This window comes from Pelobates fuscus, chromosome 2 (genome assembly GCF_036172605.1).
Source record: "Pelobates fuscus isolate aPelFus1 chromosome 2, aPelFus1.pri, whole genome shotgun sequence".
NCBI classification, from domain to species: Eukaryota; Metazoa; Chordata; class Amphibia; order Anura; family Pelobatidae; genus Pelobates; species Pelobates fuscus.
In genome coordinates, this window is record NC_086318.1 from 141,355,152 (window position 1) to 141,378,557 (window position 23,406).

Here is a 23,406-nt window from a genome sequence, read left to right on the forward strand (position 1 = left end):
AAAAACTGTAAAAAAAAACACACAAAAATTCATTTTTTTGCATATTTCTGTATTTTTTTTATAATAAATAAGCATTTATATATATATATGTGTTACATCAAATTAAAGCCCTTTCTGTCCTTTAAAAAACGGTATATAATATGTGTCGGTGCAATAAATTAGTAAAATGCAAATTGCAGTTGAACGCAAATAGCAAAAAATGCAAAAAATGCCGTTGTCATTAAGTGAAAGACAAGCTTCTGAAGCTCTGTCCTTAAGGGGTTAAGGTGTTAAAGAATACACCCTGGGGTAATTCAAAAGGCATATTTTGAACCTTGGCATGGGATAATTTTTTCTCTAGTTTGTTCCAGGTGTAGTGGTAATGAGCGTTTTTAAATGTATTTTTTAACTTTTTAAAACTATTTTTTGATTTTAGTTTATTGATTTTAGTTCAATGTATACATCAACAGTACATCGCATCACAGTCACATGTCATACAATATACATGGTCACCTTGCTTGTTATACAAAATGCAAAGTAAGTACTTCTCAATGGTCTTTCCCCCCTTCCTCCCCGTTCCATTGGTTCTGAGTTGAGCTACCGGTGTCTGTGCGTACGCCCAGATATGAGGTGTTTATGGTAGAGGTTGGTGGGGAACCTGGTCCAACTCAAATGAGTCAGTCATCCACTTTGTTCTGGGGTCTGGCAAGAGGGGACGTATTACGTGATGTGTGCTATAACATCTAGTAGTGACAGTTCTACTTTGACATACCAACTATGTAACATTCCTTTTACATTAGAACATTTAACCAAAAATAAATGATAAACATGGAAGAAAAAAAAACAAACAAAAAAACATAAGATTAGCGTATAGTAGTCTAATTAGGGATCGGCTAGTAGGATCGCAGTGTGGTATTGAGATTGCGAGGGTTGCTACTGTCTTTAGGGTCTCCTTCCCATATCTTTGTGATTGTACAGTTAGCGTTCAGTGAGAGGATCGCCATACGTTCATATGCGTAGTGGAGGTTAATTTTGTCCATGAGCTCCTTTTTTGTGAGGCATATGCTGGATTTCCAGTGAAGGGCTATAAGTGCTCTAGCTGCAAGGGCTATATGTGATATCAAGGCTCCCTCATGGAATAACACCCCGGGGGGGAACTCCAACCAAAGATATGTCTCTGGGTCTGTCGGTACCTCGAGTTGAAGGGCCGCTACCAGCTCTGCCACTCCGGTCCATAACTATTTAAGTGCCCGACATTCCCACCATATATGGGACATGGTTCCCCTCTCTAGGCCACATCGCCAGCATACCGCTGGCGCGCTCCCATATATGCGGTTTAGCCTGACAGGGGTAAGGTACCAGCGATAAATAAGTTTGCGGTGAGCCTCGATTAGCAAGTAACACCTGGTAACGCCTCTTAATGCATTTAGATGCCTTATCCACCTCTCCTGTGAAACTACTCTACCAGTTTCTTTTTCCCATTGCGACTCTAGTGTCATGGGGTTCCGGGAACCTGGGGCAGTGAGGGCTCTATAGCAGCCAGAGAGGAGTTTGGGCTTCAGTGGTGATGTCCAGCATGAAGCTAGTAGTAGCCGTATGTCACTTTCTATACGAGTGGTGTCCTTCACCTCATAGTCTATGTGTTCTAGTATTACACTTTTGAGTTGCAGGTATGCAAATGTAAATTTCGATGGTAGTTGGAATGTTTCCTGCAAGGTCGGGAATGGGATTAGCTCTCCCCCTAAAATCAAATGTGACAGTCTGTTAACTCCCCTATTTTCCCATTGTCGGATTGAAAGCCATGGGGATATAGCTTTCAGGGCCGCCAGCAACGCCAGTCTGTGGACTTTAGAGTGTGAATGTCTCGTATGAAGGGTCGACCATGCATCCAGCGATGCTCTTGTGGTTGGGTATAAGAGGGGGTGTGATTGTCTCAGGGAGGGAGGTGTCCACATGTGTGCTATCAGAGAATCCCCTGGCATTTGTTTCCTTTCCATATCTACCCAACTTAACATTCCGCGTGGTGTGTGGAGGTTGATTGCTTGAGCTAGTAAAGCCGCTCTATTATATGCCCACACCTGAGGTACACCCATTCCACCCTCCCGGAATGATCTCTGTAACACCTCCTTCGCTACTCTGGCCCTGCCTCCAAACCAAATAAAATCCATAAACAGTTTTTGTGCCTTCACGCAGTAGCTTTTCGGTATCTGTATAGGGAGCATTCTGAAAATGTATAGTAATTTAGGTAGTGACATCATCTTAAGGGCATTTATGCGGCCTAGCCACGAGATTCGTACATCTCTCCACCCCCCTAGCTCTTGTCGTAGGGTTGCCAACATAGAGATATGGTTGTGTTAGAGTCGTTATTGATTTGGTTATTTTCACCCCTAGGTAGGTCACATATTCTTCTCTCCAATCAAACTGGAAGAGATTAGCGAGGGTCGTCTGTTTGCTTCTAGGTACATTAATAGGTAGCGCCTGTGTCTTGCCCGCATTAAGTTTGTAATAGGACACTTTCCCAAAGGTATTTAATAATTCTATCAGCTGGGGAAGTGATCTTTCTGTGCGAGAAGTGTTAGGATGATGTCATCTGCGAAGAGCGAGAGTTTGTGTGTTTGGTCTCCGATTGAGATGCCTGTGATGTCATGGGATTCCCGAATGAGCTGAGCCAAAGGCTCCAGGCATAAAATAAACAGAAGGGGGGACAGGGGACACCCCTGCCTGGTCCCGTTCGTGATGGCAAAGCGGGGGGAGATAAAGCCCGCATTGGAAACGCTAGCCATAGGGCTGTTGTATAATGCCATTATTGCAGGGATAAGTGGGGGAGGAAGTCCGAACCGCCTCATCACCTCCTCCATGTATAACCAATTAAGTCTATCGAAGGCCTTCTCCTCGTCCAGCGCTAAGAGAAGGACATCGCATGATTCCTCCTTGATGTGATGTATCACATTCAAGAGATGTCTAGAGTTGTCCGACCCCTGCCTCCCTTTAATAAAGCCAGATTGATTATAGTGTATGAGTTTAGGTAGGATTGAGCTAAGTCTGTCTGCTATTATTTTGGCATATGGTTTTGTATCTATATTGAGGAGTGAGATTTGTCTAAAGTTCGGACAAGCAGTCGTTTTTTTGCCCGGCTTTGGTAGAGTAACTATATGGGCTAGGAGCATTTCCCTAGGAAGGGTACCTGTTTGGAAACTGTCATTAAACAGGGTCAGTAGATGAGAACTCAATTGGCTGTGGAACGTCTTATAATAGGTAGCCGAGAGGCCATCTGGTCCCGGGCTCTTTGCTGTGGGTAGGGCCCTAATATGGGTCTGTAGTTCCTCTAGTGTAATAGGCATAAGAAGTGTCTGTGTGTCTGCTTCTTGTTGTCTGGGCAAGCAGGACTTATCTAGGAATGTGTTGCTCTCAGTCTGGGATGGAACATGGGTCGAGGGGTCATCTCCAAGGTTATACAGTGAGCTGTAGTATTTGGCAAATTCTTGTACAATCGCGTCTGGGTTTAATACCTTGTCTCCTCTTAGAAACATAGAAACATAGACTGTGACGGCAGATAAGAACCATTCGGCCCATCTAATCTGCCCAATTTTCTGAATACTTTCATTAGTCTCTGGCCTTATCTTATAGTTAGGATAGCCTTATGTCTATCCCACACATGCTTAAACTCCGGTACTGTGTTAAACTCTACCACTTCAGCTGGGAGGCTATTCCATGCATCTACTACCCTCTCAGTAAAGTAATACTTCCTGATATTATTTTTAAGCCTTTGTCCCTCTTGCCGTGTGTATATATGCAATCTTAGTGGCTAGTGTTTTTTTCTTCAATTGTGAGGCTAGAAGAGCTCCAGCTCTATTACCTTGCTCAAAGAAGCGCTGTTTAAATCTGCGGAGTATGAAATTTGTTTTAGACAATTCTATTTCTCCTAGTTGGCGCTGTATGTGTTTGAGCTCCTCCGCTTGTTGGGGGGAAGGGACTGTTTTATTTAATGCGGATAATTCCGACAGTTTTTTGGTAAGGTCCAAATATGTTTTAAGCCTTTGTGCCTTAGCGTAACTGGCGTGTTTAATCAAAACCCCTCAGATGTAGGCCTTGTGAGCCAGCCAGAGTGAGTCTGACTTGGTTCCTGGCATCTGGTTGATGCTAAAATACAGGTTCAATTCCTCCCGGATATCTGCAAGTACGTGTGGATTGGTGAGTAGGTGTTCGTTCATGCGCCAAGAGCCTCTGCCTTTATTGGGGAATTGTTCTCCCAGTTGGAGCGTCACTGGCGCATGATCAGACCACGAGATCAAGCCTATCCCTGTTTTAAAACTCTTTTTTAAACTTTTGTTTTGCTTATTAATTTTTTTTAAAGTTTCCTAAACTTTCTTAAAACTTTTTTTTTACAGATTTAACATTTTTCTAAGCTTTTTTTTTACCGTTAAACCCTAACTAGCAGTAAGCAGCACTAACAGTAAATTCCCTATTTTCCCATAACTCCCACCCACCCCAGCTAGCAAAATATTTAATTATACAATATTTAAATTAGTTAAAAAAATAAATTGAACCCCTGAGGGTTAAAAAATAAATAAAAGTTAATCGTCAGGGGTTAAAAAAAATTAGATCGCAGTATAATACTAATAATAAAATAAATTTAACCCCTGAGGGTTAAAAAAAAAAAAAAGAATTAACCCTCAGGGGTTAAAAAAAAAATCAGATCATAGTAAAATGTAATCCCTGCCAATTGATCACTGTAGTCAGTGATCAATTGGCATGGAAGGGGTTATTTTTTTATTAAACTGGGTAAAGGGGGGTGGGATTTTAATTTAACTTTTTTTTTTTTTTACAGGGGGCAGGATCAGTGAAGATCTGTCTCCCTGCACTTCACAGTGAACCCGGAAGTGCAGGGAGGTGGAAGGTGAGTATACTAAGCACATGTGCTCGCTCTGACATGCTGTCAGAGCGGGCACATGTGCTGGGACAGCGCAAGTCGGTGCTCCCGGTCTGCCTCTAATACAGAGGCAGACCGGAGCACCATTAACCCCGCGATCGCCACTATTGCGGCGAACTGGGGTTAATTTTAACGGGTGATGGACGAGGTCCGTCACTCGTCGTTAAGGGTTTCCCCTAAGTGACGGACCTCGTCCGTCACTCGTCATTAAGGGGTTAAAAGGACATTATAGTCACCAAAACAACTTTAGCTTAATGAAGCAGTTTTCGTGAATAGATCATGGCTTATGATATTTCACTGCTCAATTCACTGCCATTTAGGAGTTAAAACACTTTTGTTTCTGTGTAGGTAGCCCTAGCCACACCTTCCCTGACTGTGACTGACAGCATGAAAACAAAATGATTTAAACGTTTTGTCTCCTGCTCTGGAAATTGAACTGTAAGGTCTAGCAAGCTATTAACAGAGCAGGGGACAATACGTTCTAAATTAAACAGATTTTATAATAAAGGAAGTGTAAACATTAGCTGACTCTGTACAGGAAGTGTTTAGGAAGGTTGTGGAAAACACATGCAGCGAGGTGTGGCTAGGGTTGCATAAACAAAGTGATTTAATTTCTAAATGGCAGAGAATTGAGCAGTGAGACTGCAGGAGCGTGATCTATATACCAAAACTGCTTCATTGAGCTAAAGTTGTTTTGGTGACTATAGTGTCCCCGTTAAGGCACATTATAACCAACAATATCTCATGTTTAAATGTTTATGATGCTTGAGTTCTGATCATCAGTAATGACCCCACTTGTGTGTCAATCTCAAAGACCCCACCCAGCATGTATTACTTGTGCTTTTACTACTGCTGCTCTCATCTGTGGTATTCTAATAATTAATTCTCAGTAGGCATTTGTATTTACAAACTGAAGTCTCACAAACCCCAGCGTGCATTATGTAGACATTTAACTTTTTTATTTTACTTTCAATGCACATTGCGCTACTCTATTCTACTGCACTTAATAGGTAAACTAGCACCACTCACACAATGAGATTTCCCCCCTTTCTCACTAGCTGTAGTATTTATAGTAAAAAATGTGCTTTCTAATGTCTGTCAAAATGCAATGCCATCTAGTAAATAGCTACTGTTATTGTTTTTCTATGTTTTCCTATTGACCAATATAGTTTTTATTTTTTTTAAATAATACCATAACTTAGTGGTCACTCAAAAGAGAATTATCCAACTTTAGGAAATGATCCGACTATGACAGACTAGAAAAAGTTTGATTGATAAGTGTTATACAAGTAACTTAGCATTTTCAAAATGTTAAAGCAGAAAATTGTAATGTCTTTTGTATTGTTTGTTGTATCATTAGGGTGAACTTAAACAGTGCTTTAAAAAGAATATATCAGTGATTCATCCCTGTGTGAAGTCCAGAAAGCAAGGTTATCACAACATCACCGACCAAAACTCTATTTTAGACAATTCTATAAGACCAAATGGCCCTGTAAGTATTTTTACATACCTTTCAAAACTGTTTTACAATTGTTCAATCTTGTAATAGCAAGAAAAAAAGAGGTTGTCGAACAATTTTTTTTTTAGATAATAGGACATTATTATCCATAATTTAAAGTGTACCTGTTATGGAAAAAATAACTTACTTGAAATCACTCCCAAATACGTTGAACACACCAAAGATACAACAGGTGTATTCATTGCAAAATAGATTTTCCTCCATTCCAGCGCTGTTTCATGGGTCTTACTCGCATCACCTGGACTCCTACTGCAGTCTTCTTTAATTTGCCCAAGCAGGGTAAACCTTGTCAGTGATATCTTAGTTGCCAGAGTGCTGGCATAAGGAATGGAGTGACATTTCATCACTCCATTCCTGTACTGCTTAGCCAGCCCTGTTGTTGCTATAGGTGGAGAGCTATGGCTTGATAAAGACACACATTGTGTCAAAACATTGGCTGTCAATTGGGATGGCAGAATAAAATTCACATTGCACATAAAATTACCAAAACCTGGAGCTTTATATATTTGAATATAGCAAAATACTACAGCTATAATCAGAGAGTGAAGACTCTTTAAAAGGTTTTTGATAATAGGTGAGTTAATTTAGACATTTCGAGAAAAAAAAAAAGGGAATGTTTAACTTTTCAAAAAATGTTGATTCGAAACATGTGCACCTGTATGGAGACACTGTTAAGAATGTCAATATCATAGGATGTTTGTGGAAAAAAGTTATTTGAAGATCTCACGGCAACTGCTTTGTCTATTGTAATGATATGTTGCAGTGGGGACATCTGAACTTGAATTGTCCCAAACAGTGGGCAGCTGTATTAACTTTTTAAATTCCAGAGTCACCTGTAAAGAGTATTGTGTTTATTTTGTACCTTTCTCTGCAGCACATTTACAGGCATCTCTGGAAATGAAGGAGCTAATTTAGTTCAAAGTAATCGTGTCTCTGTCAGTCTCTTGGAACAAAAAGAAGGGTCCAACAGTCCCAAAAACAGATATATTTGTTAGAAAATCAGACATTTCAGTGTATCAAATATTGTTTGATTCTGCAATAAATCTATGTCTGGGGGACTTCATGTGTGCTAGGTTCTCTCTTTTGTTTTTTTGGGTGTGTCCATGCTAACCCCCAAGTTTCTTCAAGCCCCATGAACATCAGAGTCCTCTCCCCATGTGGTTGATTCCCTTAACCATGTTTCACTCTTTCAGTCTCTTGTTTATTAGGATCTCATTATTTATTTGGTGGTAGTTGTTACTTATAAATGATATGACAGTTACCCCCCTCCCTTTTGGCCATGTAAAAATAGCCCCATAATTTGTAACTTACAGCCTTCCAGCTCTGTCAACACACATAACCTATATTGCCAAATTGCTCGCATTTATACAAGTACATTTTAAATTATATATGGCATGAAGTGACGGTCTTTATCTTGCTTTGTGTTGCTATATGTGGAGTAACAATTTTCTCTGTTATCATTATCAGGTACGTTTCATAACTGTACAAAAAAATCGTTATATTTGGGACAGCTCTGAAAGCATGTTTAAGAAAGTTGGGTGAGTCTATATTACTTTTAAAAACATGCACTTTAACCAAAACAGCTATTCTCACTAACGATTTTCTTCCATTAAAGGATTCTGGATGACAGCCTCTCATGCGCAGATGTACACACAAAATTTGGATTAGGTTTAACAGAGGAAGAGCAGGAAATCAGGTATGATATATGAACAATTACAATGTGTGTGCCGGATAACCAGAGGTGTCTGTTTTTGAAGAACATAAAGGGGTTTCTTTTAATAATAATATATATATATATCTAACACAACAAACTGACAAAATGTTGTTTTTTTCACATTTTTGCTTATAATATTTTTACAGCCACTGCATTGAAAGGAAATGCATACTTTTAAATGAAAGGACCAATAAAGTCACCCAGACCACTTTATCTGAATGAAGTGGTATGGGTGCAGTGGATCTATTAATCCTTACATGTAAAAAAAAAAAAATCAATTTTGTAGAAATAGCAGTGCTCATCTAGATGGGTTAAATACACCTCTAGTGACTGTCTTCATGACAGCTACTAGAGACAATTCTGCCTTGTTAACTGAATCACACTTGGTCCTGAAATAAAATGCTGCTTGGAGAAGTACAGTGTTTAGCCGTGTATGCATATTTACAATCCAATGCTTCTCAATGATAAAATGCACTGGATTAATCATTATGGAACCCCTAATATATCCTTGGGATCCAAAAAGCTGATATGATCATAACACCACTCTTTGTATTAAGTAGCCATTATAATTATAACCAAAATACTTTTTTTGAAAAAAAAAAAAACGTCAAAAATCTATATTTTACTTACATTCAGATATCTTCTTGAAGTCTTCATATTTGACCTAGTAGGACGGGCAATGAAATAAAAAAAAATACAAAAACATTGATAAATTTACAAAAACAATGACAGTCCAAAAACAAAAACTAAACTCCTGATATTTCACTTTACTTTAAAGAGTTTAAACAATTAAATATATATTTGTTTGTATTTTTATTTCAAAATTGTGCACTCATCTGCATTGTTAGCTAATAATGGTGCACTAATATATAATAGATTAGTTGTTCCCAAAACCAGTCCTCGTGACCCAACATTAATCCAGGATTTATGCATTTCCTTTTTTTTACTCCAATGGAGATACTAACAAAGCCTGGACTGTTGGTGGGCCATGATGGCTGGTTGGTGAGCCACTGAAATAGAGGAATTAAACACTAATTGTTGCTGCTATCAGAGTTCAGTTAGTTTATCTGTTTGCAAATTATGTTCCTTTGTTGGGTCTAACAAACAATTGTTTTTTTAGAGCATGCTCACAACCATAGTCAGGTCTGCTTTAAAGGTGTATGGAAGTTAAATGTCACAGTAAAAAGATAAATGAATGGATAAAAAGTAAACAGAAATATACCACTGCATAGTTTACAAATCTAAAAGGAAACTTACATTAATATACAATGAATATTTTTGCAATGTCAGACTAAAATAATTACATTGTGTTGAGATTTGACCACTACAAAAAATGCACATCTTTGGTAGCAGTCTCTTATAATCAGATATCCACTGTTATGGAAACATCTGAGCGTTTATACCACAATGGAATAAGTGGGGTTAAGTGAAGACGATGCATCAAGGAGTCAATGGAGTCATTCCTCTAAGATTCACAATGAAACTTGCTGACATTGGCTTAAAGTCAATAGCGAGTTGCAGTTACATATTTGCAAATTACTCACACTGCCACTTTGAGGCATTTATAATTAACCCCTTAAGGACCAAACGTCTGGAATAAAATGGAATCATGACATGTCACACATGTCATGTGTCCTTAAGGGGTTTAAAGACTTCTGACTTGATATACAGGTATAACAACATATCAATCCCTGTTGCACATGACTCTAAAAAGTAAAATGAACATCTCAAAATAGTGATTTTGGAACCTAGATGCTACTCTTAAAAGAAATGACAATGCTTACAATTTGCTAAGATTATGTCTAATGGCTGTCAGACAGATCTCAATAGTGGTACTTCCTACTTAAAGCTGCTCAGTCACTTTTCAAAACTAAGAAAAAATGAATGATGTGTACTACAGTAAAAATGAAAAATGCTCTAAATCCCTGTGTATAATTAATTTAATATACACCAAAACACAAAAACAATGTGTATAAACCAATAGAATAAACATATGCAAAATGGAACATACCACAAATCTAAATTTACTTTCTGACCTAAAATGCTTTTGAGATACTAAGTATAATGTACCCAAAAAGAAAACAAACATTGCATAGTGTGTACTATTATACTAAAGTGTACAAAAAAGGTTACACCTTCTATAAGTTGGTTTCCAACTCTAAAAACTGTATATAAAAAAGGTATGCTTGCAAAACCACAAAAAAGTAAGGTTAATAAGCAGAACATGTGACACAGTAATGTAGTTCTAAATATCAGTGATATATGTTGGTTGAATAATTGTCCAAATTAGACCAAAATATTCAACAATAATTATACATTGCTAATTATATCATGCTGACCGTTATGTCATCACTATTGAAAAGATGTGATGAGTTCCCTAAATCTCTCTTATTCACAAAGTGTTAAAGCACAACCAAAAGCTGTGATCATATGAGGGGGGATAAAAGTGTAAACATTGAACTAAAATTGTATACTTGGGCATCAATATCCATTACTGGGTATTAATACATATATTTTTCAGAAAACAGATCTGTGGATTGAACAAAATTGAAGTGGAAATTATTCCAATTTGGAAATTATTCCTTAAAGAGGTGAGTTTCCAGTTTTAAAATCATTCATTCAGTTACAAGAAAAAACATATCCCTACACTCAAAATAACAAAGCCTTAAAGAAAAAGACTATAAATGTAAAACTACCCCAAGGTGACTAGGGGTGGGACAATAGCTCCTCCCCCTCATTGTAACTTAAGGGCCCCACCCGCCGCTCATAGGTGTGGGCTGGGGGGATGGGACAATAGCCCCCCCTTGTAACTTAGGGACCCCACCCACCACTCATGTGTGGGGCAAGAGGGAGAGGCAGTAGGCCCCCATTGTTTATGACAGTGCCACTTTAAAAACTATCTCAAACTTGTTTAATCTCGGTCAGTCCCATTTTAGGGACTAACTGATGATATAATGGCAGTGATCATTTCAAAACAGCAGTAACTATTTTGGTCCAAGTACAATATAGATGAAGTGACTACAGCAACAGGGAGTTAGGGTCATTTGGGGGGGGGGGGAGGAGAATCTAAATTATATGAAAATATGTATGTGTTCACCATGTTTCAGTTTGCTCCTATATGATTGTCACACTGCTGACTCTACCATCTGACAAACTGATCCTTCGTAGTGAGTCCACATAGGTAGCAGATTTTTGCTTAAGTTATACTGAAGTCATTTTTATTGAGTGAACTTTTATTGCCAAATACAGATTTTGAATAAAAAGTCATACATGTTTAAAAGCAACAACTGTATCAATAATATTTTGAATATAATTTTTATGTAAGGAAAAAACTACTATACGTAAATGCATATTTTCTATGTATCAAATACCTTACAGGACACACTTTTAACCGAATATTTTTAAAGTGAAAACAGGGCCCGACCATGACATACCAAATTGGGAAACAACAGGGGATCTAAGATGATGCACATTTTGGTAACCAGTATTAAAACTTATGTTGAAGTCAATACACTTGTCACGATTCCGGGAACCCAACACGCTAACAGACACACACACACACAGAAAAGGTGCCGTACCGGACCTTAGAGTGGCCGGGCTAAGCACACACAGAATAGTCAGGAGACTGTCAGGATCGGGACAGGGATCCAACACGCAGAGTACAAATAGTAGAGAGATACGTATACCGGACCTTAGAATGGCCTGACTTAACGTAAGAACTACGTATAGAATGGTCAGAGACAAGCCGAGGTCGAGGGAACGAGAAGACAGGTAAGCGAGAGACAAGCCGAGGTCAAAGGATAACAGAGAAGCAGGAGAGTAATAACAAAACCGGGTCAGAACCAAAAGACAATCAGGATACAAGAGCACTGTGTGACTAGACTGGCTAGAACCACGACAGGGCAATGAGCAAATGCGGAAAGCTCCATTAAATACCCTGGCTCTAGAGAGTAATCACGCCTCCGACGAGTCCTGATTCGTCTTCCGGACTTGAGTGGCAGGTCGGACTGGATTAGCGTCATGACGTCGGCTATTGAGCGTCGCGTCATAAAAGGAAGTAGCTCCCTCGCGGCCGGCGTGTAAACGACCGAGGGAACCACGAGGAACGGGAGAAACAGACCCTCTGGAAGGAGAAACGTCTAAGTCTCTACCCCTCTCAGAGGTAGAGACTACAGGTACCCTGACAGTACCCCCCCTCTCAGAAACGCCCACCGGGCGGAAGGAACCGGGACGAGACGGAAAGCGGGAGTGAAAAGCCCTGCGAAGACGAGGAGCATGGACATCCTCCTGAGGTACCCAAGTCCTCTCCTCAGGAACATATCCTTTCCAGTCCACCAGGTATTGAACCCTCCCGCGGGAGATACGAGAATCGACGATGGAGTTGATCTCGTATTCCTCCTGGCCCTCAACCTGAACAGAGTGAGGAGGTGAGGCCTTGGAGGAGAATCTGTTACAGATTAACGGTTTCAGCGATGAAACATGAAAGGAATTAGGGATACGCAAAGCAGGAGGAAGTGCTAAGCGATACGCAACTGGATTAATTCGAGTCAGAATCCTGTAGGGCCCAATGTAGCGAGGAGCAAATTTCATAGAAGGTACCTTCAAACGAATGTTTCTAGTGCTCAACCATACCCTATCCCCAGGCACAAAACTTGGAGCCGCCCTTCTGCGTTTATCAGCGTGTTTTTTGTACAGTAAGGAATTATGTAGGAGAATTTGTCGAGTCTGATCCCACAATTTCCTCAGATTGGCAACATGAACATCAACCGACGGTAACCCCTGGGAAGAGGGGACCGAAGGAAGAACGGAAGGATGGAAGCCATAATTCATGAAGAAAGGGCTAGAGTGAGTTGAATCGCAAACGAGATTATTATGTGCGAACTCTGCCCAAGGAATCAGACCAACCCAATCGTCCTGGTGTTCCGAAACAAAACAACGCAGATATTGCTCAATTTTTTGATTGGTACGTTCAGCAGCTCCGTTAGACGGAGGGTGATAGGCAGAAGAAAAATTCAATTTGATGCCTAGTTGAGAACAGAATGATCTCCAGAAACGTGAAACAAATTGGGAGCCTCTATCAGAAGTAATTTCAGAAGGAATCCCATGTAAGCGAAAAATTTATCTTGCAAATATTTCCGCCAATTCAGGAGAAGTCGGAAGTTTAGGTAAAGGTACGAAATGTGCCATCTTGGTAAACCTATCCACCACCGTGAGGATAACAGTCTGTCTTTTAGAAGCAGGCAAATCTACAATAAAGTCCATAGCCAAACATGTCCAAGGTTTGTCTGGAATCTCCAAGGAATGTAAAAGACCATATGGAAGCGAATGAGGTAGTTTGGTCTTGGTACAGACCTCACAAGCTCCGATGAAATCCTTAACATCCCTCCGTAAAGAAGGCCACCAGAAATCCTTAGAGATCAAGGAATATGTTTTGCGAATGCCCGGATGACCAGCTACCTTACTCTCGTGAAGACACTGTAAGAGCTCCAGTTGGAGTTCAGGAGGAACGAAGTGTCTTGACGCAGGAGTCTGTCTAGGTGCCAGATGCTGCAACTTCATGATCTTGGCAAGCAGCGGAGAATGGATTTTGAGAGTTGTGTTAGCGATAATATTACACTTGGGTACTATAGAGGACAAAACCGGCTCTGATACTGCAGAAGGTTCATATTGACGAGACAAGGCATCGGCTTTAGAATTCTTAGAACCAGGTCTATATGTGAGTATGTAATTGAAGTGAGTGAGAAATATAGACCAACGAGCCTGCCTTGAGGATAATCGCTTAGCCTCCCCAATATAGGACAAGTTCTTATGATCCGTTAAGATAGTAACAGGATGCAAGGTCCCTTCCAATAAATGTCTCCACTCCTTTAAGGCCATGATAACCGCTAGAAGTTCCCTGTCACCAATGTCATATCTGCTCTCAGTACCGGACAATTTTTTGGAAAAATACCCACATGGATGTAATGGTTTATCCACACCTAACCTTTGGGACAGGATAGCACCTATCCCCGTCTCGGAAGCGTCAACCTCGAGTAGGAAGGGCAGAGTAGTATCAGGGTGAACTAAAATTGGTGCGGAAGCAAAAAGTTCTTTGAGAGTTTTGAAAGCAAGAAGTGCTTCAGTAGACCAATTCTTAGTGTCAGCCCCCTGTCTGGTCATATTGGTGATAGGAGCAATAATTGAAGAGTATCCTTTAATGAAACGTCTATAGTAATTGGAGAAACCAATAAACCTCTGAATGGCCTTGAGACCCTTAGGTAAAGGCCAATCTAAAATGGACTGGAGTTTCTCCGGATCCATCTTAAACCCCTCCCCAGAAATTACGTAACCAAGAAAGTTAGTCTGGGATTGGTCAAAGCTACATTTCTCCAATTTACAGTACAAGCCGTGTTGAAGGAGTTTGCGCAAAACCCTTCTGACCTGTCCGTGGTGAGTCTCAATTTCTCTAGAATGTATAAGTATATCATCGAGGTATACAATAACACAGTCATGTTGAAATTCCCTGAGAACTTCATTAATTAGGTCCTGAAATACTGCTGGTGCATTACAGAGACCAAAGGGCATTACTGTATACTCATAGTGCCCATAACAAGTATTGAACGCAGTCATCCACTCGTGTCCCTGCTGAATTCTGACCAAGTTATATGCCCCTCTGAGATCTAACTTAGTGAAGATCTTGGAACCCTTTAATCGATCAAAGAGCTCAGTGATCAAGGGAATCGGATAGGCGTTTCTAATGGTAATTTTATTCAAACCTCGGTAGTCAATGCAAGGTCTCAAAGTACCATCCTTCTTTTTAACAAAAAAAAATCCAGCCCCAGCAGGGGAGGAGGACCTCCTAATGAATCCCTTGTCTAGGTTTTCACGAATATACTCCTCTAGAACTAAATTCTCCTTTGTAGACAAAGGGTATACATGACCCCTAGGAGGCATAGTACCAGGAAGTAAATTAATCGTACAGTCAAAGGACCTATGTGGAGGTAAAGTATCGGCTTTTCTTTTGTCAAATACCGCCCTTAAGTCCAGGTACAAGGACGGTATTTGTACTTCTGTAGAGTCGGTAGAATTAGTAGGTGTGTTAACTGTGCAAAGCAGTGACACTCTCTTTAAACACTTCTCCTGACAATTCTGGCCCCATGAGACTATCTCTCCTAATTCCCAATCAATAATAGGATTATGTCTCTTAAGCCAGGAGTATCCCAGGACTATGGGAACAGAAGGAGATGAAATGAGTAATAGAGATGTCTCCTCCTCGTGTAGGATACCAGTAGTTAAATTAAGAGGTATGGTTTCACGAAAAATCACAGGTTCAACTAAAGGTCTACCATCTATGGCCTCAACGGCCAAGGGTGTGTCCCTTAACTGGGATGGGATAGTGTGTTTGGTGACAAAAACTTGGTCGATAAAGCTTTCAGCAGCTCCAGAGTCTATCAATGCCATCGTCTCTAGAGTTCCCTTCTCCCAAGTTAAGGAAACAGGTAATAGAAGCCTGTGATCCTTGTAATTATGAGTAGAGGACAAAATAGAAACACCCAAGGCCTGTCCTCTAGAGAAACTTAGGTGCGAGCGTTTCCCGGGCGATTGGGACAATTCAAACGTAAGTGACCTCTGACTCCATAGTACATACACAATCCCTCCCTTCTCCTGTACTGTCTCTCCTCCTCTGAGAGACGAGTATGGCCTATCTGCATAGGTTCTGGAAAAGGTGGTGTTTTGGCCTCAGGACTTTGAAAAGACGGAGCTAGTCTAAAAGAAGATCTACAGGTTCTATCTCGAGTGTTCTGCCTCTCTCTTAGACGTTCATCAATGCGAGAGATAAACGAAATTAAATCCTCCAAATTCTCAGGAAGCTCTCTAGTAGCTACCTCGTCAAGTATTACATCAGATAGTCCGTTTAGAAACACGTCTATATAAGCCTGTTCATTCCATTTAACCTCTGCCGCCAAAGACCTGAACTCTAGTGCGAAATCCACAAGTGTTCGGTTATCCTGTCTAAGGCGCAACAGTAATCTAGCTGCATTGACCTTTCTGCCAGGAGGGTCAAAAGTTATTTTAAAAGCAGCTACAAAGGCATTATAGTTGTATACTAATGGATTATCATTCTCCCACAACGGATTAGCCCATCTCAGAGCTTTCTCAACGAGTAAGGTGATAATAAATCCCACTTTCGCTCTATCTGTAGGATAGGAGCGGGGTTGTAATTCGAAGTGGATACTTATTTGGTTTAAAAAACCACGACACCTCTCAGGAGATCCAGCATAACGTACAGGTGGGGTAATTCGGGAAGAAGCCCCTACAGTAGCTACCTCTAGACCTGAACCCACAGGAGAAATAGAAGTATTACGCATCTCCTCTGGTGGATTATTAGGACGAGATAACAACGCCTGTAGCGCTAGTGCCATCTGATCCATTCTGTGCTCCATGGCGTCAAACCTAGGATCAGAAGAACCAAGCTGACTGTTTGTACCTGCAGGATCCATTGGCCCTGTCGTAATGTCAGGATCGGGACAGGGATCCAACACGCAGAGTACAAAGAGTAGAGAGATACGTATACCGGACCTTAGAATGGCCGGACTTAACGTAAGAACTACGTATAGAATGGTCAGAGACAAGCCGAGGTCGAGGGAACGAGAAGACAGGTAAGCGAGAGACAAGCCGAGGTCAAAGGATAACAGAGAAGCAGGAGAGTAATAACAAAACCGGGTCAGAACCAAAAGACAATCAGGATACAAGAGCACTGTGTGACTAGACTGGCTAGAACCACGACAGGGCAATGAGCAAATGCGGAAAGCTCCATTAAATACCCTGGCTCTAGAGAGTAATCACGCCTCCGACGAGTCCTGATTCGTCTTCCGGACTTGAGTGGCAGGTTGGACTGGATTAGCGTCATGACGTCGGCTATTGAGCGTCGCGTCATAAAAGGAAGTAGCTCCCTCGCGGCCGGCGTGTAAACGACCGAGGGAACCGCGAGGAACGGGAGAAACAGACCCTCTGGAAGGAGAAACGTCTAAGTCTCTACCCCTCTCAGAGGTAGAGACTACAGGTACCCTGACAGAGACAAGCCGAGTCAGGGGAACCAGAAAACAGGATAACGATAAACAAGCCGAGGTCAAAGGGTAGGAGAAAGTCACAGAGTCAGATTAACAAGCCAGAGAGTACGTAACCAGAAATCAGTAGTTCAGAATCAATACTATACAGCAAAGACCACAACAGGGCAGGGAGGAACAGGAAAGGTGAGTATAAATACCCTAGGTTAAATTCTGATTGGATAACTTCCAATCAGAATTAACAATCACACGTGGGAGATATCTAAGCCTCCCACTGTGATTGTGGTACTGTTGCTTTAACGCCGGGTCACTCACGTGACCCCGGCGTTTGCATAAATCAACGACCTTCCAGCATGCAGCGTTATACATGCTGCCGCTGGGAGGCGTGATGGATGCGAGCGGCGAGCGGCGGAGAGGAGACGCCGCTCGCCGACAGGTAGGAGGAGGGGAGACCGCGGGCGGCGATGGACTGAGGGTGAGTGCTGCGGGCTGCGAGCAGCCTCCCCTACTAGCCGCCCGCGGACCCCTGACATAACCCCCCCCTCGAGGACCGCCCAACGGGCGGGAAGCCGAAGGCTTCAAAGGAAACCGCGCATGAAAGGAGCGGACCAAAGAGGGCGCGTTCACGTCAGAGGCAGAAACCCAGGACCGCTCCTCAGGACCGTATCCCTTCCAGTCAATCAGATACTGCAAGCGACCCCGAGAAAAACGAGAATCAAGCAGGGCAGCCACGTCGTACACGTCACTAGAGGCTGCGCGGAGGGAAACTGGACACCTGAGAGGACCAGAGAATCGATTACAGAGCAGGGGCTTCAAAAGGGAGGTGTGAAAGGTGTTAGGAATACGCATGGAAGGAGGCAAGGCCAGGGAGTAGGACACAGGATTGACCCTACGCAATACCTTGAAGGGGCCAAGGAACCTGGGTGCGAATTTCATTGAGGGGACCCTGAGGCGGAGATTCTTAGAGGACAACCAAACCCTATCACCCGGAACATAAGAAGGAGCAGCACCTCTACGGCGATCAGCAAATCTCTTCTGAGCAACAGCCACTCGAGAAAGAGTAGCATGGACCTGATCCCACATCTTCCGTAAGGAGGTTAGGTGCTCGTCCAAAGCGGGTATTCCCTTGTCGGAGAATACGCCGGGAAGGACAGAGGCTTGGAACCCATAAGCAACCAAAAAAGGACTTAAGCCAGTGGACGAATGAGTCACAGTGTTTCTGGCGAACTCAGCCCAGGGAAGGAGGTGAGACCAGTTTTCCTGGTGTGCATTCGTGAAGCAGCGTAAATACAACTCCACAGATTGATTCGCCCGTTCGGCAGCTCCATTGGATTGTGGATGATAGGAGGTAAATGACAAGGAAATCCCCATCTCAGCACAAAAGCCCCTCCAAAACCGAGAGACAAACTGAGGACCCCTGTCGGATACGATATCCTGTGGTATACCATGCAAGCGGAAAACCTCATTGGCAAACACCCGAGCCAACTGAACCGCAGAAGGTAGTTTTTTGAGTGGAATAAAGTGTGCCATCTTAGAGAACCTATCAGTCACAGTCAAAATTACTGTCATTCCATCGGATGAAGGAAGATCAACAATAAAGTCCATGGATAGGTGGGTCCATGGTTTCTTGGGTACGGACAAAGGCATCAGGAGACCCTGGGGTTTAACAGTAGGGGACTTACACTGTGCACAAACACGACAAGCCTGCACATAATCCACTACGTCTTTCTTAAGTGAAGGCCACCAGAATTGTTGAAGGAGACCCTTGTATGTTTTGGTAACCCCTGGGTGACCAGCCGTTTTGGCGGTGTGAAATAAAACCAACAATTTCTTTCTATCTCTTTCTTTCACGTATAATCTATCAACAGGTGTCTCAGAGGGTGCTTGGGTTTGGTATGCCTTGATACCATCCAGGAAAAGGGACGAAATAACCAAACGGGTAGCGGCTATTATCTTAGACGTGGGTACAATGGGTTCAGGAGCGGGGGCAATAGACTCCAAAGGTTTGTATTGTCGGGAGATAGCATCAGCCTTGACATTACAGTACCCAGGCCTATATGTGATAATGAACTGAAAGCGTGAAAGAAATAAGGACCATCTGGCTTGACGAGAGGACAATCTTTTAGCTTCAGCTATATAGGAGAGATTCTTATGATCAGTGATAACCAGGATTTCGTGTCTGGCTCCTTCTAATAAGTATCTCCACTCTTTAAAAGCCATCACAATAGCTAATAGTTCCCTGTTCCCGACGTCGTAATTTTTCTCCGAATCAGATAGTTTTTTAGAAAAGTAGCAACATGGATGGAGGGGTTCGTTATAGGATAGTCTTTGTGACAATACAGCTCCCACACCTGATTCTGAAGCGTCTACTTCCATTACAAAGGGAAGGGAAGGATCGGGATGGTGTAACACAGGGGCAGTGGCAAATGCCTTTTTGAGAGTCTCAAAGGCTTTAATGGCTTCAGGAGTCCAAACCCTGGGGTGCAAACCCTTTTTAGTCAGTTTAGTGATAGGAGCAATGACTGATGAAAAGTTTTTAATAAATCTGCGGTAATAATTGGCAAAACCTATAAACCGCTGTATTGCTTTAAGGCCTTGAGGAAGAGGCCAAGACAACATGGCTTCTAATTTTGAAGGATCCATGCTGAACCCCTGTTCAGAAATGATGTACCCTAGGAATTGTACTGATTTTTGGTCGAATAAACATTTCTCCAATTTACAATAAAGACCATTTTGTAGCAATCTCTTAAGTACCTTCCTCACATGGGCATGATGAGACTCCAGATCAGGAGAAAACACAAGTATATCATCGAGATAGACCACGGCACAGACATGTAGTAAATCTCTAAGGACATCATTGATGAGGTCCTGAAAGGCAGCAGGAGCATTACACAGTCCGAAAGGCATGACTAGATACTCGTAATGCCCACTGCGTGTATTGAACGCTGTCTTCCATTCATCGTTTTCTTTTATACGAACCAAGTTATAAGCCCCCCTGAGGTCTAGTTTGGTAAAAAAATCTAGAACCTTTGACACGGTCAAACAACTCAGTAATGAGAGGGATAGGATAAGCATTTTTAACTGTTATATTATTCAGGCCTCTATAGTCTATACATGGCCTTAAATCGCCCTCTTTCTTGGCAACAAAAAAGAAACCAGCACCAGCCGGAGAGGAGGACCTTCTGATAAAACCTTTACGTAAGGATTCCTGTATGTACTCCTCCATGACCTGGTTTTCTTTCTCAGAAAGCGGGTAGACCTTGCCCCTAGGAGGCATCTTTCCAGGTAAAAAGTTTATGGCACAATCATAATCCCGATGTGGGGGTAGTCTATCAGCTTCCCTTTTTTCAAAGACCAATGCGAGGTCTGCATAGACAGGGGGGACAGAAACAGAAAGGGGTTTAGCTGTAGGGACATTGAGTAAACAAACGGGACGTAAACGGACCATACAGTCTCGTTGACAGGATTCCCCCCCAGGAGAGTATATCCAAACAACCCCAATCAAGTACCGGGTTATGCTTAACTAACCAGGGGAAGCCCAGTATGATGGAAGCTGTAGGGGAGTCAATTATTTGGAAGGTTATCCTTTCTTTGTGTAAGGCACCCACGGCCATTACCATTTCTTGGGTCTCATGGGTCACCAGGGGTTTCTCAAGTGGTCTACCATCTATGGCCTCAACGGCCAAGGGTGTGGCCTTTTGGATCAGATTTAAGGCTGCGGTTTTAGCAAAGTTCTCATCGATAAAGTTATCTGCAGCACCTGAATCGATCAAGGCTTTAGTTGTAATCGTGGTTTGATTGACCAAAAGAGTAACCGTAATGAATGGTCTGGAGATGGACACATGAGGGGAAAAAACCATAACACCCGAGGCCGACCCCTCTCTAGGCCTTAGGTGCTGTAGTTTCCCTGCAAACTAGGACAGTTACTTCGGAGATGCCCCCTCTTACCACAATAAAGGCACAAACCCTCCCTTCTGCGGTATGTCCTTTCAGCTTCAGATAAGCCTACAGCACCTAATTGCATGGGTTCGGGAGGTGGTTGAGTAGGGGGAGGTAACGCTAGTAGTGCAGTACTGGGTAAAGCAGGTAACCCCTGTGTATTCATTCTTCTTTGACTACGCCTCTCTCTTATACGGTTGTCAATTAGAATTATATAATCTATTAGATCATCCAGAAGAATAGGCAATTCCCTGGATGCTATTTCGTCTAATATGTAAGCGGCCAAACCCTCCTGAAAAGCTGTTACGAGAGAGTCGTTATTCCAAACCACTTCAGCTGCCAGAGTGCGGAATTCAATGGTATAATCCGCTACTGATCTACTGCCCTGTCGGATCCTGAGCAGAGCTTTGCCAGCAGAAGCAACCCGGCCGGGCTGATCAAACGTACGTTTGAAAGCTGTTAGAAAGTCTGCAAAGGACATTGGGGACGTGTTCTCCCACATGGGGTTGGCCCATGCTAGAGCTTTTCCTGACAAATGGTTGATCAGAAAAGCAATTTTGGCTCTGTCAGTGGGGTATGAGCGCGGATTCATCGCCAAATGAATATCAATTTGGTTGAGGAAACCACGGCACGATGCTGGATCACCGCTATAGCGCTGAGGTGGCGTCATGTGAACCACGTGAGCAGGAGCGGTTACCGGATCAGGGCTGGGTTCTGGCCCAGAAGCAACAACTTCTTGAACGGCAGGTTGCAAGTGGGCAGTACGAGCCAGTATGGTTTGTAAAGCCTGGGCAAACTGATCCATACGATGGTCTAAACCATCCATTCTAGCCTCCTGATTAACTAGGAGCTGTGGAATGTCAGCAGGTTCCATAATGGCCCTGTTGTAATGTCACGATTCCGGGAACCCAACACGCTAACAGACACACACACACACAGAAAAGGTGCCGTACCGGACCTTAGAGTGGCCGGGCTAAGCACACACAGAATAGTCAGGAGACAAGCCGAGTCAGGGGAACCAGAAAACAGGATAACGATAAACAAGCCGAGGTCAAAGGGTAGGAGAAAGTCACAGAGTCAGATTAACAAGCCAGAGAGTACGTAACCAGAAATCACAAGTTCAGAATCAATACTATACAGCAAAGACCACAACAGGGCAGGGAGGAACAGGAAAGGTGAGTATAAATACCCTAGGTTAAATTCTGATTGGATAACTTCCAATCAGAATTAACAATCACACGTGGGAGATATCTAAGCCTCCCACTGTGATTCTGGTATTGTTGCTTTAACGCCGGGTCACTCACGTGACCCCGGCGTTTGCATAAATCAACGACCTTCCAGCATGCAGCGTTATACATGCTGCCGCTGGGAGGCGTGACGGATGCGAGCGGCGGAGAGGAGACGCCGCTCGCCGACAGGTAGGAGGAGGGGAGACCGCGGGCGGCGATGGACTGAGGGTGAGTGCTGCGAGCTGCGAGCAGCCTCCCCTACTAGCCGCCCGCGGACCCCTGACAACACTTATACAGACACTAGACCTGTGCATTTGCATTTAGAGGACATTTGGCAGTTAAGAATAACAAACAGCAGAATCTCCAAATCCTAAATTGTGGGTGATCTTTCAGCCAATGAGCTTGCCAAGTCCTGCACTTTTACCTCAGTACATCAGCTTCCAAGAATTTCATGATGGACGAAATTCTTCTATGCTACCTTAGTCATTCATTAATTCAGCCAATATATGATTGTGAATGACACGATTTTAATTCATAGAAAAAAAAGGAATATTTGGTGAAGACCAAAATATATACAAAATACTGGTTAAGGAACATGCACACGCACACACAAATTAAATACAGTTTTAAATGTTACAAGGCTACTTAACTTCTCCTATCTCAACAAGCAAATATGGAGATTTGGTTACACTTCCTGAAACCCTTTCGCAAACCATGTTGCAATACCCACATATTAGTGGATCCTACACTCATTTTAACATGGGAGATAAACATGTTAAGTGCAATACTTACTGCTTAAACTGTTTAATTGACTACTCAAATGTATGCTTTCCAGTGGTCATCTACAAAGGTGCACCTAGAGTGGAGGGAAAGGGTACTCACTCCAATAGGAATCATTCCTTTGGAGGCAACATTAAAAAAAAGCATAATTTTTTTTAGGAGAATTTAGAACTGTATTGTGTGTGTGAGTGTGTGTGTGTGTATATTTGTCAGAATTAATGTCATTTGATTCAGAATATATATGGTAAATTATCCAATCTGGTTTATGT

At 42.3% G+C, this 23,406-nt stretch overlaps 1 protein-coding gene across 1 annotated transcript in view; it reads left to right on the forward strand.

Moving 5' to 3' along the window:
- Positions 1–23,406, forward strand: part of LOC134586876 (probable cation-transporting ATPase 13A5) — a 196,899-nt gene that overhangs the window by 64,800 nt on the left and 108,693 nt on the right. Inside the window, exons 3-6 of the mRNA XM_063442778.1 lie at positions 6,270–6,401; positions 7,896–7,966; positions 8,044–8,124; positions 10,664–10,733. Coding sequence (XP_063298848.1) covers positions 6,270–6,401; positions 7,896–7,966; positions 8,044–8,124; positions 10,664–10,733 — 354 coding nt within the window. The remainder of the gene's footprint in view (positions 1–6,269; positions 6,402–7,895; positions 7,967–8,043; positions 8,125–10,663; positions 10,734–23,406) is intronic.